General features: G+C 41.9%; 1 protein-coding gene across 2 annotated transcripts in view; it reads right to left on the reverse strand.

The window, feature by feature from the left end:
- Nucleotides 1-17,114, reverse strand: part of FRMPD4 (FERM and PDZ domain containing 4) — a 314,233-nt gene extending 297,119 nt beyond the window's left edge. For both annotated transcript variants that reach the window (XM_051608839.1, XM_051608842.1), the window contains exon 1: nucleotides 16,925-17,114. In XM_051608839.1, coding sequence (XP_051464799.1) covers nucleotides 16,925-16,965 — 41 coding nt within the window. In that variant the 5' untranslated portion in view covers nucleotides 16,966-17,114. The remainder of the gene's footprint in view (nucleotides 1-16,924) is intronic.
- Between the last annotated feature and the right edge of the window lie 1,161 nt (nucleotides 17,115-18,275).

The following is an 18,275-nucleotide window of genomic DNA, read 5'->3' on the forward strand; positions in this document are numbered from 1 at the left end:
AAAACAGCTGAGAATACACTTTTTCAAATGAAGCATATGAAAGCTCTAAGGCTTATGTTTTCCTTGCAGTAGTAATATATTACACTTCTAAATAGAACAGAACACTTGCAAAAATCTACAGGTTTTTCCCATGTTCCACACACTCATACTAAGGCTAAACATAGTTGAAATCTGTATTAGGCTGGCCTTTCAAACTTTTTGCCTAATTTCATCAGCTAGAAGGTAAATTACACACCATTAAAATGTATTCTAATACATTCTGTGCTAGATCACACTGTAAAGTACCAGAAGAATCTGACTCTTCATAGTATCTAAGCCTTGCAAAAAAACACAACTACTGAACAAGAATTCATTTTTGTTGGATACACTGTTCTATAAAACTCTCTCTTAAGTCTGTTTTGCATTTTTTGTTTTTATTTTTAAAGTGCTCTCGAGGCCCAAATTTTTTTATGAAAAAAGAGTAAAAAAAAATATCAAAGCTTGCATTTTACCTCCAGTAAAAATTTAGTTTTCTATATCTCCAAGAAAGTCCTCTTCTTTTCATCAGTTCCCAAGTATTATAATTCACCAGCATACAGAATTTTTACTCTCCCGTTTTGTTTGTTTGTTTTAAAAAACAAACAAACCTGAAACTGAGCACAATGGTCCAGGTGAGAGTAGATTATCTCACTGGATCTTACAATATATTCCTCATTACTACAGAAACAAAGTAACTCTTAAAAAAGTATTGGCAAGTCCATTCCTTACCCAGTGGCTGAACACTGTTTTTAAGATGCAGCCTTTGAATGCTGCCAGGTTTTTCCACAAATAACACAGGAAAATACAAGGCCTTATTTTGCAAAGGATGAAGAAATTATAAGCCAGCAACGTGCATCAAAACTTCCTTCCAAATTACTAACACGCATGTCATACTAAACTTTCTCAGCAAAAGCACTTCCCTGGATTTTCTAACCTGTTTAAGGTAGAATCTGAGGCAGGGGGATGGGGGGTGGGGAAGAAGGAGGAGAGGCTATCAACAATGCTTATGCAGTACCCATCCAGACTCTTGGATAAATCCGGGAGTAAGCTGAGCAGACTGCAGGTGATCCACTCTTCTGTCACCACCAAGTGCCACTGCAATCAATCAGAATCACTACAGGGGCATGGGACAGAGGAAAGAAGACAGTTTTAAAATCAAAAGATCAAATGTGTATTTTAAAAGTTAGCGTGTGCAATTATTTTTAATTATGCATGAAAAAAGAATGTTTAATGACAATTCCACATGGAAATAGGTTGTCTTTTAAAAAATTATTTAATAAGACCCAATACCTAACTGGTATAATGTAATGCCAAAGGTAGTGGTAAATTTCAAAAGAAGCTGATGATTTGGCATCTGCATTTGGAAGTCAGTATTCATTGGCTTCATTAGACAGCCAGAAGACATACACACAGTTCTTTCTAAGAAGAAAATACAAAGGAAAAAATTTCCTTTAATTGTTCCCCCCTCCACCTCCCCCCCACACTATCAGGACATCAAAGGAAATACAACAACTAGGGAATCAGAACTAGTGGCTTCTTCTGGAATAACAAGTCTCTCCCGTGTTTTACAAGGAGACAGACACATTCTGTGATCTGATCTTTATGTCAAGCCCAGGCAGCGTCCGCACCTGATGATTACAGAGATAAGTTTTCCATCCAGTTACCCATTATTGTTACCACTGTCTGAGTATTTGTGGGGTTTTATGTGTTGATATAGGTCAAAAAATATTAAACATGTCACCATGCACTAAATTGTAAAAATACCCCACTGAAGAGATGAAGTAGCTTTTTTTTTTTCCCCTACTGTAGAACAGCCATAACTTTCAACACAACAGGCATGAGTTATAAAAACCTAACTTGAGAATGGAAAGACACGGTCTTTGCCTCTCAAATGACTGTTACATTTATCTAGCAAAGACTACCAATGCATATTTTATAGGAGCTGTACAGTAAGCTGAATGGGCATGTGTGTGCATTGGTGCATTCACGCACCCCTCTATCTCCCAACATGCAACTCCTTTGTCATTATTAATGCCAGTTATCCCGTAAATTATTCAAATCAGTTGCTGGACTAAGCTTCCCAGTCCGGACAGTAGATTACCTCATCTGGAAACGTAGTGCAAAAATTACACCCCAGCTGAAGAGTCTGCCAAGCCTGGGAGTTGTCACATTGAGAAGTACTCCATCAGCACAGGGAAGCAAACAATGCATAGCAAGTTTCCTTCCCTCAGCCAACCTGACAGCAGCAGCTACTGCAGCGTGGAGCTGAAGGCACTTCATTAATTCCACTTAGGGTATGTGGGGCCAGTTGTGGTTGACTAGACAAAAGAGAACCGGCATCTAGGACAGGCAGGTCCTTCCAGATGAAATCAGAGCAACAGTTAAGCCTACAAAGAAAGTTTTGGCCGTGATTCAAGTTAGACTGTTATTTCCTTAGTGAATAAAGAGATGCTGTACTCAGGGTTATTTGGCCTATGTGGTGTGCATACAGCTTGACTGGAAGGAAAACAAAAATCAAAACACTACATTTCAGTTATAAGAGCTGTATCGTTCAGTTTAAAAAGTAGAAAATGAACAAGTAAAGAGGGAATAAAATTACTGTAGTAGATATTTGAAAAACTAAGTAGCCATGCTGGCCTTATTTACCAGCTTTTGTAAAAATCACAAGAAAACAAAAGTAAAGTTTCCTTATCATTTCACATAATGTTACACAAACTTTAAGTTGCTTGCCTAGACAGCAAATTGACTAATACTCAAAATTGCTTTCACCTGAATGTAAGTACGAAGGAAAGCATAAATAACATATTCACCTTCAAAAACTTGAAAGGCCAGAATAGTGAACTAATCAGTACAAAAGAAGGTGCCTTCTTGTAGTCAGAGTACCTATACACACCCCTGCCAACACTGACAAGCAATTCCGACAACTTGTGAGTCAGCATTAAGTACCTGACATCAAAGGGTGGCTCCAGCACAGGAACACCACTTCAGATCAAAACTGATTGGAAGGGGGTAGAAGGAAGGCAATAAAGCAGCAAACCAAACCACAAAAATTAAGAGAGAAACTCTTTTCTGCTTACCACCACATTTAGAGATGGATAAAGGCTATTTTGAACACTGGATAGAATAGTCAGTATTTATCATTACAGCTTGGTAAGCAGACGTTGATTCAGTAATATTTTATGCAGCTAAAATAAATTTTAGCCATTTACAGATAAAGCCCAGTAGGTTAGGTATTCTGTCCTCTAATTTTCTAATTAGAGGTGCTAGAGATAATTTTCTAATGAGCAGTGCTGCTCATTGCAGCACTGAACTGTGAAACATGTGTAAAAAAAAAAATTTAAAAAAAATAAATAAATGAACCCAACAAACTGATGCTGCTTTATCTTGTTCTTTGAAAGAAACATTTTAAACATTTGACATGAAGACAGGATGAACTCTGATATTAGTGGCTAATGAACAAAAATGAAAGGGAAACACTTTCACAAACATACACTTCTCTGTTCATTTCAAGGCCACAGCACACACAGAGGTCAAGATAAAAAACACAACACAACGCCAACCAGCAACTATGTATTCTGCCATTAGATAAATACATAGTACTTTTGTTGAGATAAAGGAAGACGCTTACACTGACATCTGGAATACTGAATGTTTCTCCCTTACCCTACATAGCAGGCTACTGTTACATCTATTAAACAATCTCCACCAAATGTAGCACCCAGGCACTATGGACAATATCGGGTCTAATGAGGGCAAGCATGGAAAAAATTTGCAGGGACACTGAACCTGCCAGCCTTCCACACTGCCATTTCTGCTGCCTTTTCAGAATAACCCCTCTCAACACGGCCTGCCACCAGTACCTTGGTGCCTGCTAAAGGCATCTAATGAGAAAAGTAATAAAATGAATGTTTCACTTTGAAAAAATGAAGCAGTTTGTTTTCAGTAAACACATGCAATATATTGAGTATGAAAAATACATATACTGAAAGTTTTTGAACTAAGCAGGTCAGTTAAAGCGTAAAACAGGCTTATATTCTACTGTTCATATTCCAAAACTGTTACTTATAAAGCAGCCTTAAGATACACTAAATATTAGTCATCCAGATGCATTACGTCAGCCATCTAAAAGAAGAGTAAAAAAGTATTTTAACTGTGTCTCTTGCTAGTACTTCTCTTGACATACTATATTTATATGCAAAAAAAAACCCAAACCAAAACAAAACAAACAAAACCAACAAAAGAACAACAACAACAACCAGGCAAAAGAGACTGAGTAGTTCTTAATTAGAATTTTTGAATTAAATAATTTGTTGGGTTTTTTAGAGTGATCCTTTAGATGCATCCTTCAAGATTTCCATAACCACCATCTTCTCTAGCCCACAGTTCTGGTTTGGTGGGCTTTTTGGTAGTGGGGGAAGGGCCCCAGGGGTGGCTCAGGTAAGAAGCTGAGATCCCCTGCTCCAAACCCAGCCAAGGAGCCATTAAAGGGACAATAGATGCACCTCTACAATTAACATACAAAAGATCTGAGATAACACCTGAGCACAGAAGGATTTGGGGAAGAAGAGCTGTGCTGGGGAAGGAGAGCAGTGCTGGTGGTTGGTGAGGAAGAAGGTGCCCAGGCAGAAGTTTCCCTGCAGCCCATGGCGAGATGGCAGCTGTCCCCCTGCACTCATGGAGGAACGTGGTGGGACATTCCCTGAAGGTGCCAGGGGGGTGAACTTGGCCTGTGGACTTGGATGTTGTGGCCAGAGGATTTGCTGCCAGTGGACTCTGACTGTGCAGCTTTGGAAGACCCTGGCGCCAGGGGAGGTGGCTGTTCCCGAAGCAGCCCCTGACTCTGTGGGAAGCCCAGGCTGGAGCAGCTCTGGACCTCGTGGGAAGGACTCATGAAGGAGAGGTTGGTGGAGGACTCTCTGCCATGGGAGGGACCCAGTGGGGAAGCAGGGAAGGACTGTAAGGAATCCTTCTCCCTGAGGAGGAAGGAGCAGCAGGAACCACCAGCCTGTGAACTGACTCTAAACCCCATCCCCTTTCCCCCTGTGCCGCTGGGGGGAAGGAGGGAGAGAAACCGGGAACAAAGGGATTTGGGCCCGGGAAGAAGGGAGGGGTGGGGTAACATATGCAAGCCCTGCTCTGTGTGTGTCTGTGTCCTGGGTGTGTGTGATTAGTGTGAAATTATTATTTTTTCCCCAAGTTGAGTCTGTTTTGCCCAGGACCTTAATTGGTGAAGAACCCTCCTTGTTCTTTGTCTCAACTTGTGAGCTTTGTCCTCCTCATACCAGAGTGCGTGTGTGGAGGGGAGCTGAGTGAGCGGCCATGGGGGCTGTTCCTTTGTTGTTGTGTTGGGCCCAAACCACAACACCCATCTTTTCAGTGACGTGAATATGTGAGTTGCCAGGTAAACACTGTAAAGCATGGAAGTGATGGACAAAGACAGGGATGCTAAAGCGTCATGTAAGTGTACAGAATGAAAGAAGATACAGCAGGAATTGAAAAACTAATGTATGAAAACTCCTTGAAGTTCACTCCTGTTTGTGTAAAAAAAAAAAAAAAAAAAATTGAAGAAGAGAAAGCCACATTACTCCTAGTTGAATTAAAAATTCAAGTTAATTAATGCACCTACAAAACTTCCATATTCAGCTTAGAAATTCAGAGTATTTGAAAAGTAAGACATTAATAGTCTCCAATTATTTTTTGTGGCTTCAGAAGCAGAACAGATATATCACACTAGCTTCTGTAAGATGTTCTTTCCAAGTTGAGAAATTGAGCATTTGAAAAGAAGCATTTTATATCTTTAGACAGCTTCCAGAACCTGAAAATCATGTACCTGGAAAGGACATAAACACAAGTTTACTGCTATCAACAATCATAAATTCACTTATTAAAAAATAAAATTAAAAAATAATAATAAAAAAACAAACAACAAGAAAAACAACAAAACCACAATCAACCTCTTATTTGTCCTGGACATTTCATCTTCCAAAAGCAACATAGGAAAATTAATTCCTTGGACAACCACTTTACCCTCCTGCCAAATAACTGGAAGATATGATGAGAAATCTGCTTTTTCAAACAACTCACGCTGATAGGAAGTCAGTTTATTTAGACTGTATGACACTGGATCAGGGGTGGAGCACCCCGATACATCAGGATGTGCACAATACATGAAACTGCATTTAGCACTAAGGACCTGCACTTGGTGTCTCAGGTGCCCAGGCAAAGCTCAGTCACTTGAAGGCGGCGAAGCAGACACTGAAGGCAGGAGAGGACAGAGACAGGGAAGCCAGAAGAGCAAGGAAAGACCTGAGGAATTTCAGAAGGGCTGAAGCAGCTTCTGCCCCCCTCCCACTGACCTTTGCCAGAATACTCATCTTTCCCCTCCCCAAATTTGCTCAGGTGTGGGGTTGTTACATAACCTCCCCACTTCTCAGTTCCAGGTGCAACTGAATGGAGGTCTCTGTTTCCAGTCCCCTGCAGTAGCTCACACCACCAAGTGTGTTGCAACACAACTGAGCTAATCAGATACCATAAGCCCCACTTTCCTTCCTCCACTTTCATCTTGCTGACTGACACCACATGCTCCAATCACTTCTGCCAGGCCAGAGGTATCTATACCAGCAGAAAAGAAATATACAAAAAAAACAGTTTTCTGCTGGTTTTAGTCTCTGAAGTAGCTCAACATGGGGAGATAAAGGACTGCAGGGAGTAAGACTTGCAAAGGGGAAAAAAAAAGGGAAAGGACCAGATCCCACAGTCTTGTGAGGTCTCCTGCCATCAGAAGTTACATCAGGTTGACCATATTACAGAAGTGCCACTTCACAGTGCTTCAAGGCCCTACTCCTAATTCTTCCCTATACCAATGCTTTGGTTTGGGGGGGATTTTTTTTAAGCCACAACAAAAGCACATTCCGCAATTACTACAGCTTTTGTAGTCAAATTACCTGCATTTGGGGGGGGAAGTCACAGTGCTCACCAGTCATCAACTGCAGGGAGTCAGCTTACCCTGAGAAAGCCCACCCTCCCAATCATAGTGTCTCCACAGCAGGTCCCCAGGGAGACAGGGACCACCTTGCTATGTCATCTGTTGAGCTAGTTCAAGCTCAGCCACCAGAAACCCCACGAAAAAAAGTAAGATTCAAGAAGAAACTCAAGTCCTTAAAAAAAAAAAAAAAAAAAGAAAGGAAATTCTTTCAGTTGCAATGCTGGAGAGAATTCTTCCTTTTTTTTTTAAACAGCACTCACACAGATTACAGCACATCTAACCAATTAATTTAGCCAGCCTTATGAAGCAAATAAACTCCTACCCAGGCAACAATGCAAGTTCATCTTCACATAAAGATCTGCTAGTCTTGAGCAATTACTTCAATTCACTCATGGCAAATAAACTCTCGTTCAATCCAACATTCATTAACTTTCTTTCTCCAATTTCTTTTCTCTTCCTATCTCTGCCACTCCTCCCCTATTACACACTGTAGCCCCTATTCACCCTGCCCTCAAAGAAGAACAGTCAAGTACAGATCATTCTTCACATGCAGTTCTTTTCTGTCCCTTTTCACCGTATGCCCTGGCAGAGGAGAGTGCAACCCTTGTAAACATGACAGATAACAAACATAAAAAACAAAATGCAAAGTAAAAATCTAGGCAGATAGCCAACTTCACAAGAAAACTGTCAGCTTCTTTCCCTAGAAAAAGATTTTTCTTAAGAGATAAAAATTAACAATTTGGTTAACCAAGAAGAGCATATGCCTCTAAATTACAATTGTTATATGACCCATAACTTAATGTCAACTACAAAAAAAAAAAAAAAAAAAAGATAAGAAAAAAACCAAAACAAACATGAGAATGTTGATAATTTCTACCTGGACACATGAACTACATTTCATTCAGTTTTGGGTTCCCCACTACAGCACAGACATCAAGGTGCTTCAGCAAGTCCATAGAAGGGCAATAAAGCTGGTGAAGGGTCTAGAGAACAAGCCTTATGAGGTGCACCTGAGGGAAATGGGGTTATTTAGCCTGGAGACAAGACAAGAGGGGAGACCTTACCGCTCTCTACAACCACCTCACAGGAGGTTGTAAGGAAGTGGGGGTTGGTTTCTTCTCCCAAGTAACAAGTGATAGGACAAGAGGAAATGGCTTCAAGTTGCACCAGAGTAGGCTTAGATTGGATATTAGAAGAAATTTATTCACTGGAAGAGTAATAAAACACTGTCCAGAGAGTTGGTTCAATCACGACCCCTGGAAGTGTTTGAAAAATGCACAGACATGGTACTTTGGACTGGACTTGGTAGAGTTAGGTTAATGGTCGGTAGAGTTAGGTTATGATTGGACTTGATGATCTTAAAGGTCTTTTCCAACCAGAATGATTCTGTGATAACTACATTTTTACTTGATTAGTCATATCACACAGTCAAAACAAGTGACACTTGTGTTTTCTGGGCTAAAGTTGTACAACATGTTACGTCTTGCAGTGTTAAACAGCCCACTTCTTTCTAAAGTAAGTCAGGCCTTACAGGTAGTGCTTTAGAAACTTCGCTTTTTTTGTGGGACAAAGGCTTTACATCACAAGCAAAGAAAACTATCAACTTTAGTACCATCCAGGCAGGCTCTTCTGTGCAACTGCAATCACCACTCTCCTACAGCTCCTCTTACAGATACATCCATCTGTATTTCACAAATACAAGTTTTTACATTTTCTACCCACTAGGAGCATGCTGGGAACCATGCAGTGGCCTATTGTAAAGAAAACCAAGGTTATTTCCAACAGTTATGTCTTCACTCTCCCACCCTTCAAGAAAAAAAAAAAATTATATATACTGAAATAAATTCTGAAGAACAGAAAGGATACTTTCTCGGCCTTTTTGACTGTTAATGTAAATCTCTAAGTAATTTTCATCAATTCACATATATATACTTTTTGTATCTATAATTTTTTTCAAAGCCACAATACATTCCAATATCCCAAGTGTCTTTCCCTTAGAGTTTCAAAGAATTCCAAGTAGAATAAAAAAATAAACTCTACTGAGAGTGAGATGATCATAAAAGGATTCATTCTGAACACTTGACTTTAGCATACAAATATTCTTTCTTTATCTTTACCCCTTCCTTTTAATTCTCTGCATAAATCTCCTTTTTACCCTTGGCTCTCAAAATCTTTTAAGATATCTACATGTTCTACAAAAACTTATCTCCCCAAAATCCCATAACTAAAACTGATACCTTGAAAAATCCCTTCATTAAGCTTACAATAATAAAAATGAAAAAGTGTGCATTCAGTATCCACTGACAATGTTGTTGTAATAATTATTTGAAAGAAAAGCAAGTGTTTCAACTAAAGCTATTTACTCTTAAAACAGTTGTGAAAATGCCCAAATCACTCAGCAATTGTTTTCCTTACCATCAAAGGAAGTTTATTTTTGTCCAAGAAATAAACCTCACAAGGGACTTTGCTTAAAAGACACTAACAGCTTTTTATCACGTTCTTCTCTTATTTTAAGTTGCCCGTGAAAATTATCTAATAGGATGCAGCCTCGCATTACCCACTACCTTGGTCATTCTACTTCTTTATAGTGTTCTTACTCATTCAAAACATGCTCTTCTTTGTTGGTTATTAAAACGAAAACAAATTTCTGGTTTTATAGTAAATAATCAACCTACTAAGGGGAGTTTCTATAGACTCCACACTAAAGGAGCATTGGTGGAGGCTTCTACAACACCAGGTCCTGATTTAGGTCAGAGAGCCTTTTAAATCCCAGAGTATTTCACATTTCTAGCTCTAGTCTAGTTCCACATGTTTAGATTTATAGCAGCATTGATTCCACTAGGATTTCAACACGCAGTTAATTACAGAAATTTATACTATTGGCACTATTATTTGCTTCATTTCCAGTCAATGGAATAATTACCAGAAACACAGTCTCACAGATTCTTCAAACATACCTTCAATAAATAGACAACCTTTTGAGTTTCCAAATTTCTTCAAGGTACTTGAGATAACTTTAATCACAACTACTGAAGATTACAAAAGGCAGGTTTAAGTACAGTTTGGTTTTATGAGAAGTCCTTTTCTATTCAAGGCATGTCCCTAACAATATTTAAACACTGATATCTTATCAGCACGAAAAGTTTCCATCCTGCAGTAGATCCAAATAGGTTATATGCAGTCATGAAAACTAGTATTTCATGTACCTGGATGGTCTTGACCGGTTTAACAGAACTACTTGTGCATGACACAGTGTGAAGGACTGGAAAGTAAGACTACCTTTCCCTACTTCACATTCAATTTTTTGCATTATTTGTCTTCAACAGTTAGAGATGTTTCCCAGATGATGGTAGCTCCTACAAGACTTTACTCAGCTCTTCATCACATCACTCAGATACTAAGTTGTGATACACTGACATTACCACTTGAAAATACCGTCAAGAGCAGTAAAACACCCCTTCTCTGCCACATTACCAGCAGAGCTGAGCATGTATTATCCACCATTATTTCAGGTCACGGTTTGTATTTTCCAGGAACAGCTTGATATATTTCCATAATGACCTAGAATGTTGTAAAATAGATAAACTTACCCTCATTTTGTATTACTATTATTGTTAAGGATTTTTTTTTGTTCCATTTCACTGAAATTTCCCACATGAATCTGTTAGATTGTGAAGATAAAGCAGAATTCTCAAAAAAGAAAACAAACCAACCAAAAAAACCCAAACAAAAACAAGAACAGAAACAAAGAAACAGACAAAAAAACCCTGAAAAACTAAACAAGTAAAAGTCCTCAGGCTCTTTCTGGTACCAGCAAATGCAGAGCAAAGAAATAAACCCAACCTTCTCTATCTTCCCCAAACACGTGAGAATATTAACAGATTGACTTAAGCCTACACACACAAGAACATTGTTACAAGTTGTGATTATAATAAAAACTATCCCAGGATTCTTGGTTCAACTATGTCACTACGGATTTGACATAACAGATTGAAATTCTCAAAAAAAAAAAAAAATAATCCAAAAATAAATGGAAGACCAGTCTTCTTAGAAATTAAAGCATTAAACTGAACCTGCACGCATTTGATTGTTCTTAAATCCAAGCATCCATTCTCAAAGTTCTCATTCCACCTCCTTTAGTAATTAGTAGAATTACTAAATTCTGGTAGGGGGAAATAAAAGCATTTCTTGTGGAATTTTCTTTTCCATTTTTTTGCTTTCTCAAAAATTTCCAGAGACAAGGTTATTTCTGCTTACAACTTTTAAGCACTGTTATCACTAGGAAAACAGTATTTAGAGGACATACATATTTAGCAGAGTTGCATCATCACTCACTAGCCACCTGACAAATCTACAGCAGCCCATAACATAAGGGGTAGTTAGAAAAAAAATCTCCGAACTGCTGAAACAGTTATGACATACAGCATTGCAAACATCACAGAGCTTAAAGCACGTCTTTATTATGTGTCAGCTAACAAAACAAATAAGAAAATATAAGATAAAGCTCTTATGTTAATGTGAATAGACAATTGTTTCACTAAAAGTAATGCAGTCTTCTCAAGAAAAAAAAAAGGTGAAATGAATTCATGGTTATTTGAATTATCATACAGTATAACAAAATCCTTTTTAGAATTAAATTACCTCCTTTAAGTATAAAAAGGATAATCACAGGCTTTCTTACTGACACAGTTTTTTGTAAATACTGAAAATAACTTATGAGCTACGATATTGTCATTTCAAAGAATAGTCATAAAAATTCTCTACAAAACAGCATCAGTAACTTAAGTACATTTTTAATTGCCCCTGCATTAAGCTGGCTTTTTAAACATCACAGCAAAATTAAAACATTACAAGAAAAATCACAGGTGAAGAAAGAGGCTATTCTGATAAACTAAAGAAAAGATAGATAAGCATCTCAAAATCTTCTCAAATTCCTTAAAAACAAAACAAACAAACAAAAAAAAAACAAACCAAAAAGAAACAAAACCACAAAAACAAACAAACCAAAAAACCACCAAACCACAGACTGACTAATCTCAGAACCTTCAATCTGGAAAACATGTATCTGCTTGGCAACATTAAGATAACTAAATAAATGAAGCCAAGCAACCTTGTTCCCTGAAAAAACAAAAAAAACCCCTACAATAACAACAAAAACCCCCACAAAAACCAAACAACATAACCTGGCATTCAGCATCTACAAACATAGATTCTGGTTTCTTAGATTTTAAGACAGATCTAGGAGAGGACCTTCCACACCAGTTTGGCAGGACATCTAAAGTCAGTATTTGGAGAGAACAGGATTGAGCACGGGACTACAAAGACTGAAAAATGAGACAATAAACGTTAAGACTGAAACTGGGCACCTGTTTGGATGCTTAATTTTTATAAGCAGTATGAACTCAAAAGCCTAAATACTGGTGCAGGCACCAAGTCAATCAATCCAATTAGAGATGCCCAGCTATGGACAGATAAGCACCAAAGATGAGAACGTGAGATTTATCCACCCCAGTGAAAAAGGAATTTTTAGAGGTTCCTCCTCAGTGAGAAACCCAGTCTCAGGTTTAGCACAATAATAGGGAAAAAACCCATATTTGAATGCTTGCTGAAAAGATCTTGCATGGTTATGTGATTGCTTTGTTGCTGTTGTTTTAAAGCTGATTCAAAAAGCAAGGATATGGCTATTCACATCCAGTTTTTAATGGAATAAATTTCAACTCACTAATGGATGGCAATGCAAAACTTGAGCAGAGAAGTAAAATCCAGGTATGATCAATTTACCTCCTACATACTACCACAAATTAGAACCACTGGTAAGGAGAGATCCAAGTCTTGCTTGTATCCTCCTGTTCGCTATACAGAGTTAATTCTCCATTAATCTCACACTTTTAAGAGTCACAATGAGGTAGTGATACCATATCATCCGATATTGCATATCCCATACAATCTTATCCCATATTGCAGCTCTACTTTTGGAAGCCTTCCTTTCTGGTGACAAATGGCTTGCATGAGCTCTGAACTTCTCCTGCAAAGGTAAGTGTGGGACATAATGTTCAACCCACCCTTACCAGTATCACCACAGCTTACAGACTGATGGCCACTCACGTGGACAATCACGTTGTTTTCTATCCAGCGTTATTTGGCAGAGCTAAAAACAGTAGCACAGGCACACATGGTATGTGTTCCAACTTCAGGGGGTGACTACCCCACTCAGTCTCATTCAGGTGGTATCCAGATAGCCATCTTTTCATATGGAAGATTTATATCCTGCTATGAAAGGTCTGAAATAGAACTGACTGCTGCAGACCTCACAGAAAGCGTAACTCTCAATAAACAGATTTTTTAGCTAAAAAATACATTATGTGAATACAACTTAAAATCTTGCTGATCTCCATTCACTATTCTGAACTATTTCACAGTTCATCTGTCCAGTCCCAACTAGACACTTGAAACTCTTCCCACTATTCAGATCTACCAAGATCTGAAAATGCTCCATTTCATATTCTGAAGAGCAGAACCATCATTCCTTCACTTCCAATACCTATGCTCAAGAATCATCACTCCATACTTGTGCTTGTTCTACTCCTTCTGCTAAAATCAATTAAGAGAGAATATTGGACAAGACAAGACTTCTGATCCAATCAAATCTGGCAATTTTTATGTGCACCTTATCTTCCCTGCTAATCCTTCCTCTCAAATTACAGATATACAGTCCACACTTCAGAAATATTCACCTGCCTTGTACAGCTCCATATTGGAGTACTGATCCATTAAAAGAGGCTTGTCAATCATTCTCTACACTGGGAAATTCATTACAAGAAAAGAGTTTTATTTTATTTTTCTCCAGAGAATGAAGACAGAAGATTCATACCAGAGCAATTATTCCAGACCATTACTAGACTGGCGAATTTCCAAAAGGGGAGTGGGACTGAGGCCATGTCAGTGAAAGAGCCATCGCTATTTCTACATTATATTTTTGCTTTCAGTATCAGATGAATATATCCAATCTTTATAAATCAACAGAAACTTTACCATGAAGCATCTATAACTGATGCACAGTACACAACATGACAGACCTATAAAAGTCCCTTTTCCAGATTATGCCCATGCTCCCCACTCACCCAGCAATTGTGGATGACTGTTGAAGCAGCTGCATAAGTAAGAATCTATAAAAGACCCTGTGCACACAGGTACCACATAAAAAAAGTGCACAGATAATTAACACATAATAATGTTTTATGTATGCTATGTAAAATTTTATATCCAGTAGCCACCTTTCTAAGAGTTTATAACCCATCTTAAGCTTATTCTAGATAAAATTTCTTACACCTTAATTGATCAGGGCAAAATTTAAATTCTCACAATAGCTATTAAAATTATACCATGACTTTAAGAAGTACCCCTCCCAGAAGCCATGCATAACAGAGCTTATCCATGCCACTGCCTGCAGAATCAAGGCTGTTTACTACAGCCAAAATAGCAGACTTGCAACCTAAAATGAGATCTGAATGCGCAGCAAAACAAAATTTAAAAAGAGTGAAAGTCATTAAAAAGTTCAGTACCAGCCAAGTTCAATACAACATTCTGTAGGTAATCTGACTGCAAGATCAGACTCTCAGTTAAATACTTTTTATCATCTCACCCCTTTCTTTCAGAAAGGCCTTCCTTCTAAAAGCAAAGAACCAGCATTTTCAGGCAAACGAGTTTTTCAACCGAAATGCACAGAGGGATATTAAAAATTGGGTTTACACTGGAGCCTGTCTGCTCTCTGAAGGTCTCCTGAAATTGGAACAGATACCTAGCTGTTACCTAGGAAACAGCAAGTAAAGTCCTGTGTAAACTATTAGGTCGTTTAACAACCAGAAAATTAGAAACTAAAAGAGTAGCTCAGTACAGAAATTATTTACTGTGATCTACAAGACGAACTCAGTCCCTAAACACTTCATATCCTTGAATCAAGTGAAGCCAATACAAGCCTTGAAACTTGGGATTTCATTCCAGAAAGAACTTTGAAGTTCTTCTGGAGAAATGCTATTATTTGCCTTTCATACAAATCTCAGTATTGGCAACAGCTGTGTCTTCAAGTACGCAGGAAGGTACAGATTTTGTACACATCAACAAAGACCAAAGCTTACAATATACCTAAAGTGCCATCATGTATGTGACTTAATAACATCCCCAAGCAGCAGAACCCTTTATCTCCCTTTGATTCTAGCTCAAGTGTGACATGAAGATCTAGGATCTTCTAAACCACTGTTTCCAAACAAACAGAAGAAGTCAAGCAAACCAATCACCTGGAGAGAAATATCATACTACATAACCTGTTCCTTATCTATGCAAGCATATTTTCCCTCTCCACAAAGTTTCCACTGTAGCTACTGCTGTCTCATCAGCCGGGAACACAACCAGGGAAAGCTGAGCGGGCCGCTAGTGTTGTAGCTGTCACATCATGTAAAATTGCTGTGAGCAGGATGAGACAATGATGTGCTTGAATGACAGCAGCTGTTCTGCACTTGGCATCACCACAAGCAGAGCTGTAATCACAGCCAGGTGCAATGGTGGGAATTTTGGGGGATAAAGGCTACGCCTGCACCTGTGGCACTCTGTAACTTCCAGCCATGCAATATTTGCTTTTAAAGATCATCTGTCATTTTGACAAACTCCTTACTTGAGCGTCACTGAAGCAAGAATACAAGGATTGTATTTCCTTAACAAGGCCTTCCTGCCCTTTTGTACAACATTCAATTTCAGCCTCACATGCACTTCTTAAACAGAAAAGGATACGGTAACTATGGTGTAGGAACCTCTGAATCATAAGAACTCAAAGCGCTCCTAGTTACTGTGATCAAAGCTAAATCCTTTAGGAAGATTATCCATACCAGAACCCTGAAAAAAATCCTGTGACTCTAGTACTTTTATACTGCATCTTCGAGATAAAGAGCAATTTCCCGCTGTACTGAGAAGGGCCACCTCCACTCACATTTAACTACGGGGGGAACATTTTGACAGGGGCTGTTGTGCTTCTTGATCCTTCCTTGCAGCTTCGGGCCTGGCAACTAGCTGCAAACGCAACAGTCTACGAGACCACAACTCCGAGGCCATTACGAGGAAGATTTCTTCAGAAAGCAAAGAAAAAAGAAAAGTAATCCTAATCAAGCAACGGTTTAAACAACTAGAAGTACATTCACGCGTTGCAAGCAAGGGCTAAGAGACGCCAAACCCACTGGCGCCCCAGCACCCACCGTGTGACACGGCAGAGGTGCAGCGCTCAGGAGCCGGCGATGATTTCACCACTTCTCTAAAAATATCGCTCCTGGAGGGGCCGGCGTGTCCTGAGCGGCGCGTTCCGCGGCAGCGGAGCGGAGCGGAGGGGCAGGGCCAGCCCTTCCCCGCGGCGCGGCCGGGCCAGGCGGAGCCCCGCTCCTTCCCAAGTTCGCCCCCTCTCCCGGCAGGTGACCGCCACCCGCACCGCAGCCGCGGAGGTGGCGAGACCGCCACCAGTCCCCCCCCCACCCCATCGCCCCGGTTCCGGCTCTCGTCGCTGCTTTCGCATTTTCACCACCGCTCCCCCACACCCCCCCCTCCCCGGTCGCCCCTTCACGCCGGCGTTTCGAGGCGGGCACCGCTCTCGCCCAGCCGCGGCCGCACGGCGGGACGCCTTCCTCGTCCCTCAGGCAAGGAGAGGGCCACGACCCATCCCGCGCAGAGCCACCGGCAGGCACCGGGGACGGCGAACGCCCAGCGCCCCGCCCCGACCCCCAGACCCCGGCCCCGCTGCGAGGGAAGTTGAGCGCGGGGCCGGCACTGCCCACCCCGGGCAGCACCCCTAGACCCCCCAGACCTCCCCGTCCCCGCCGGGCAGAGGCAGCGCCCGCAGCCGCGGGACGCCGAACAGTAGCAGCGCCAACAGCAAACACCTACCCGGAGAGCTTCCCAATCTTCACAAAGCTAAACACATCCATCCATGCAGCCGGCTAGCTCTGCCCGTCACACTCGCTCACTCCAGCAGCGGCAGCAGCGGCGGCAGCAGCAGCTCCATCTCGGGAGAAGGTTGCGTCCAGCGGCAGCAACAGCCCTGGCAAAGGCAGGAGCCGGCGGCGGCAGAGGCTGCTACCCCCCTCCGGCAGGGAGCTGGGCGTGCAGCATCTCGCAGGAGCGCCGTTCCTCTGCGCGCAGCCCTCCCCCTCCGCTCCCCCCGCCCCGCAACCCGCCCGCCCTCCCCGGGGTAACTCGAGGCGCGGGGCGGACGCGGGGCTGCCCGGCCGGAGCGCTGCCCGCAGCCTGGGGAGCGGAGGGGCAGGCGGCAGGCAGCGCTCCGCTGCCTTTTTTTGCGGTGTCCCCCGGAGGAGGACGGCGGGCGAGGGGAGCTGAGGAAGGTGGAGGGTGCGGCAGGGGGAGTTTCTCCCCTCGCCGGCAGGGTCTCCCCTCCGCAGGGCGAGCGGAGCAGGCAGGCGGCGGCTGGGGCGAGCGCTGCCCGCAGCCCGAGGCGGGGCCGGGCCGAGGGGCCTGGCCGACCAGCGCTGCCGGCGGGCAGCAGGGACCGGGGGAGGGGGTCGGGGCTTGAGGGTTATAGTCCTCTCGGCACGCCAGCCCTTCCCCGCGGGCAGGGGGAGGTACGGCTGAGGGAGAGGGGAATGGCAGCCCTGGTGAGTAGCAGGTGGCTCCTGCCCAGTCAAGGAGCGGCACTCTGGTCCGGACAAGGAGACTGTAGGTTGGAGTCTTCCTCTGGAAGCAAAAACTGGGTACAGCGGAGACCCTTTTCCACATCCCAGCCCCTTCCCTCAGCCCTCTCCTCTCAGCCATCACACAGGTCCGTGCTTCCCTCCGGGCTGGGGAAGAACCTCTGGCCTTCAGCCCTAGCCCTGGGTGCCTGTCGGTGCTGGACCCCTGACGAGCAGCAGGGCTCAGATCTACCCTCCTGTGACCTCTCTACTTAGGCCATAAAAGAGACTTGGAGGGATGGAGTTCTGCTGATTACAACAGGAACATGGCACGGCCAGTTTGTGGCCACGTAATTAAAATCAAGCATTCTTCATATCACGTCATGTGGAAAAATGATACATCAGGTTTCCTGACACAAGAAGCACAGAGACATGCTGCCTTGCACTTTTGCCCTGCATCAGGCTTCCAAAGAGACACTGGGGTTTAGCTATCCATAGACTGCCAGTGAGGGAGCAAGACAGGAAGGCAGGTGAAATTCAAATTCATCTTCACTCAAGCTCTGCACTGCAATATAATAATTCTCAGCACAGGAATGAATTTTCTCTACCTC

Source organism: Apus apus, chromosome 1 (assembly GCF_020740795.1).
Source record: "Apus apus isolate bApuApu2 chromosome 1, bApuApu2.pri.cur, whole genome shotgun sequence".
In the NCBI taxonomy this organism is placed as follows: Eukaryota; Metazoa; Chordata; class Aves; order Apodiformes; family Apodidae; genus Apus; species Apus apus.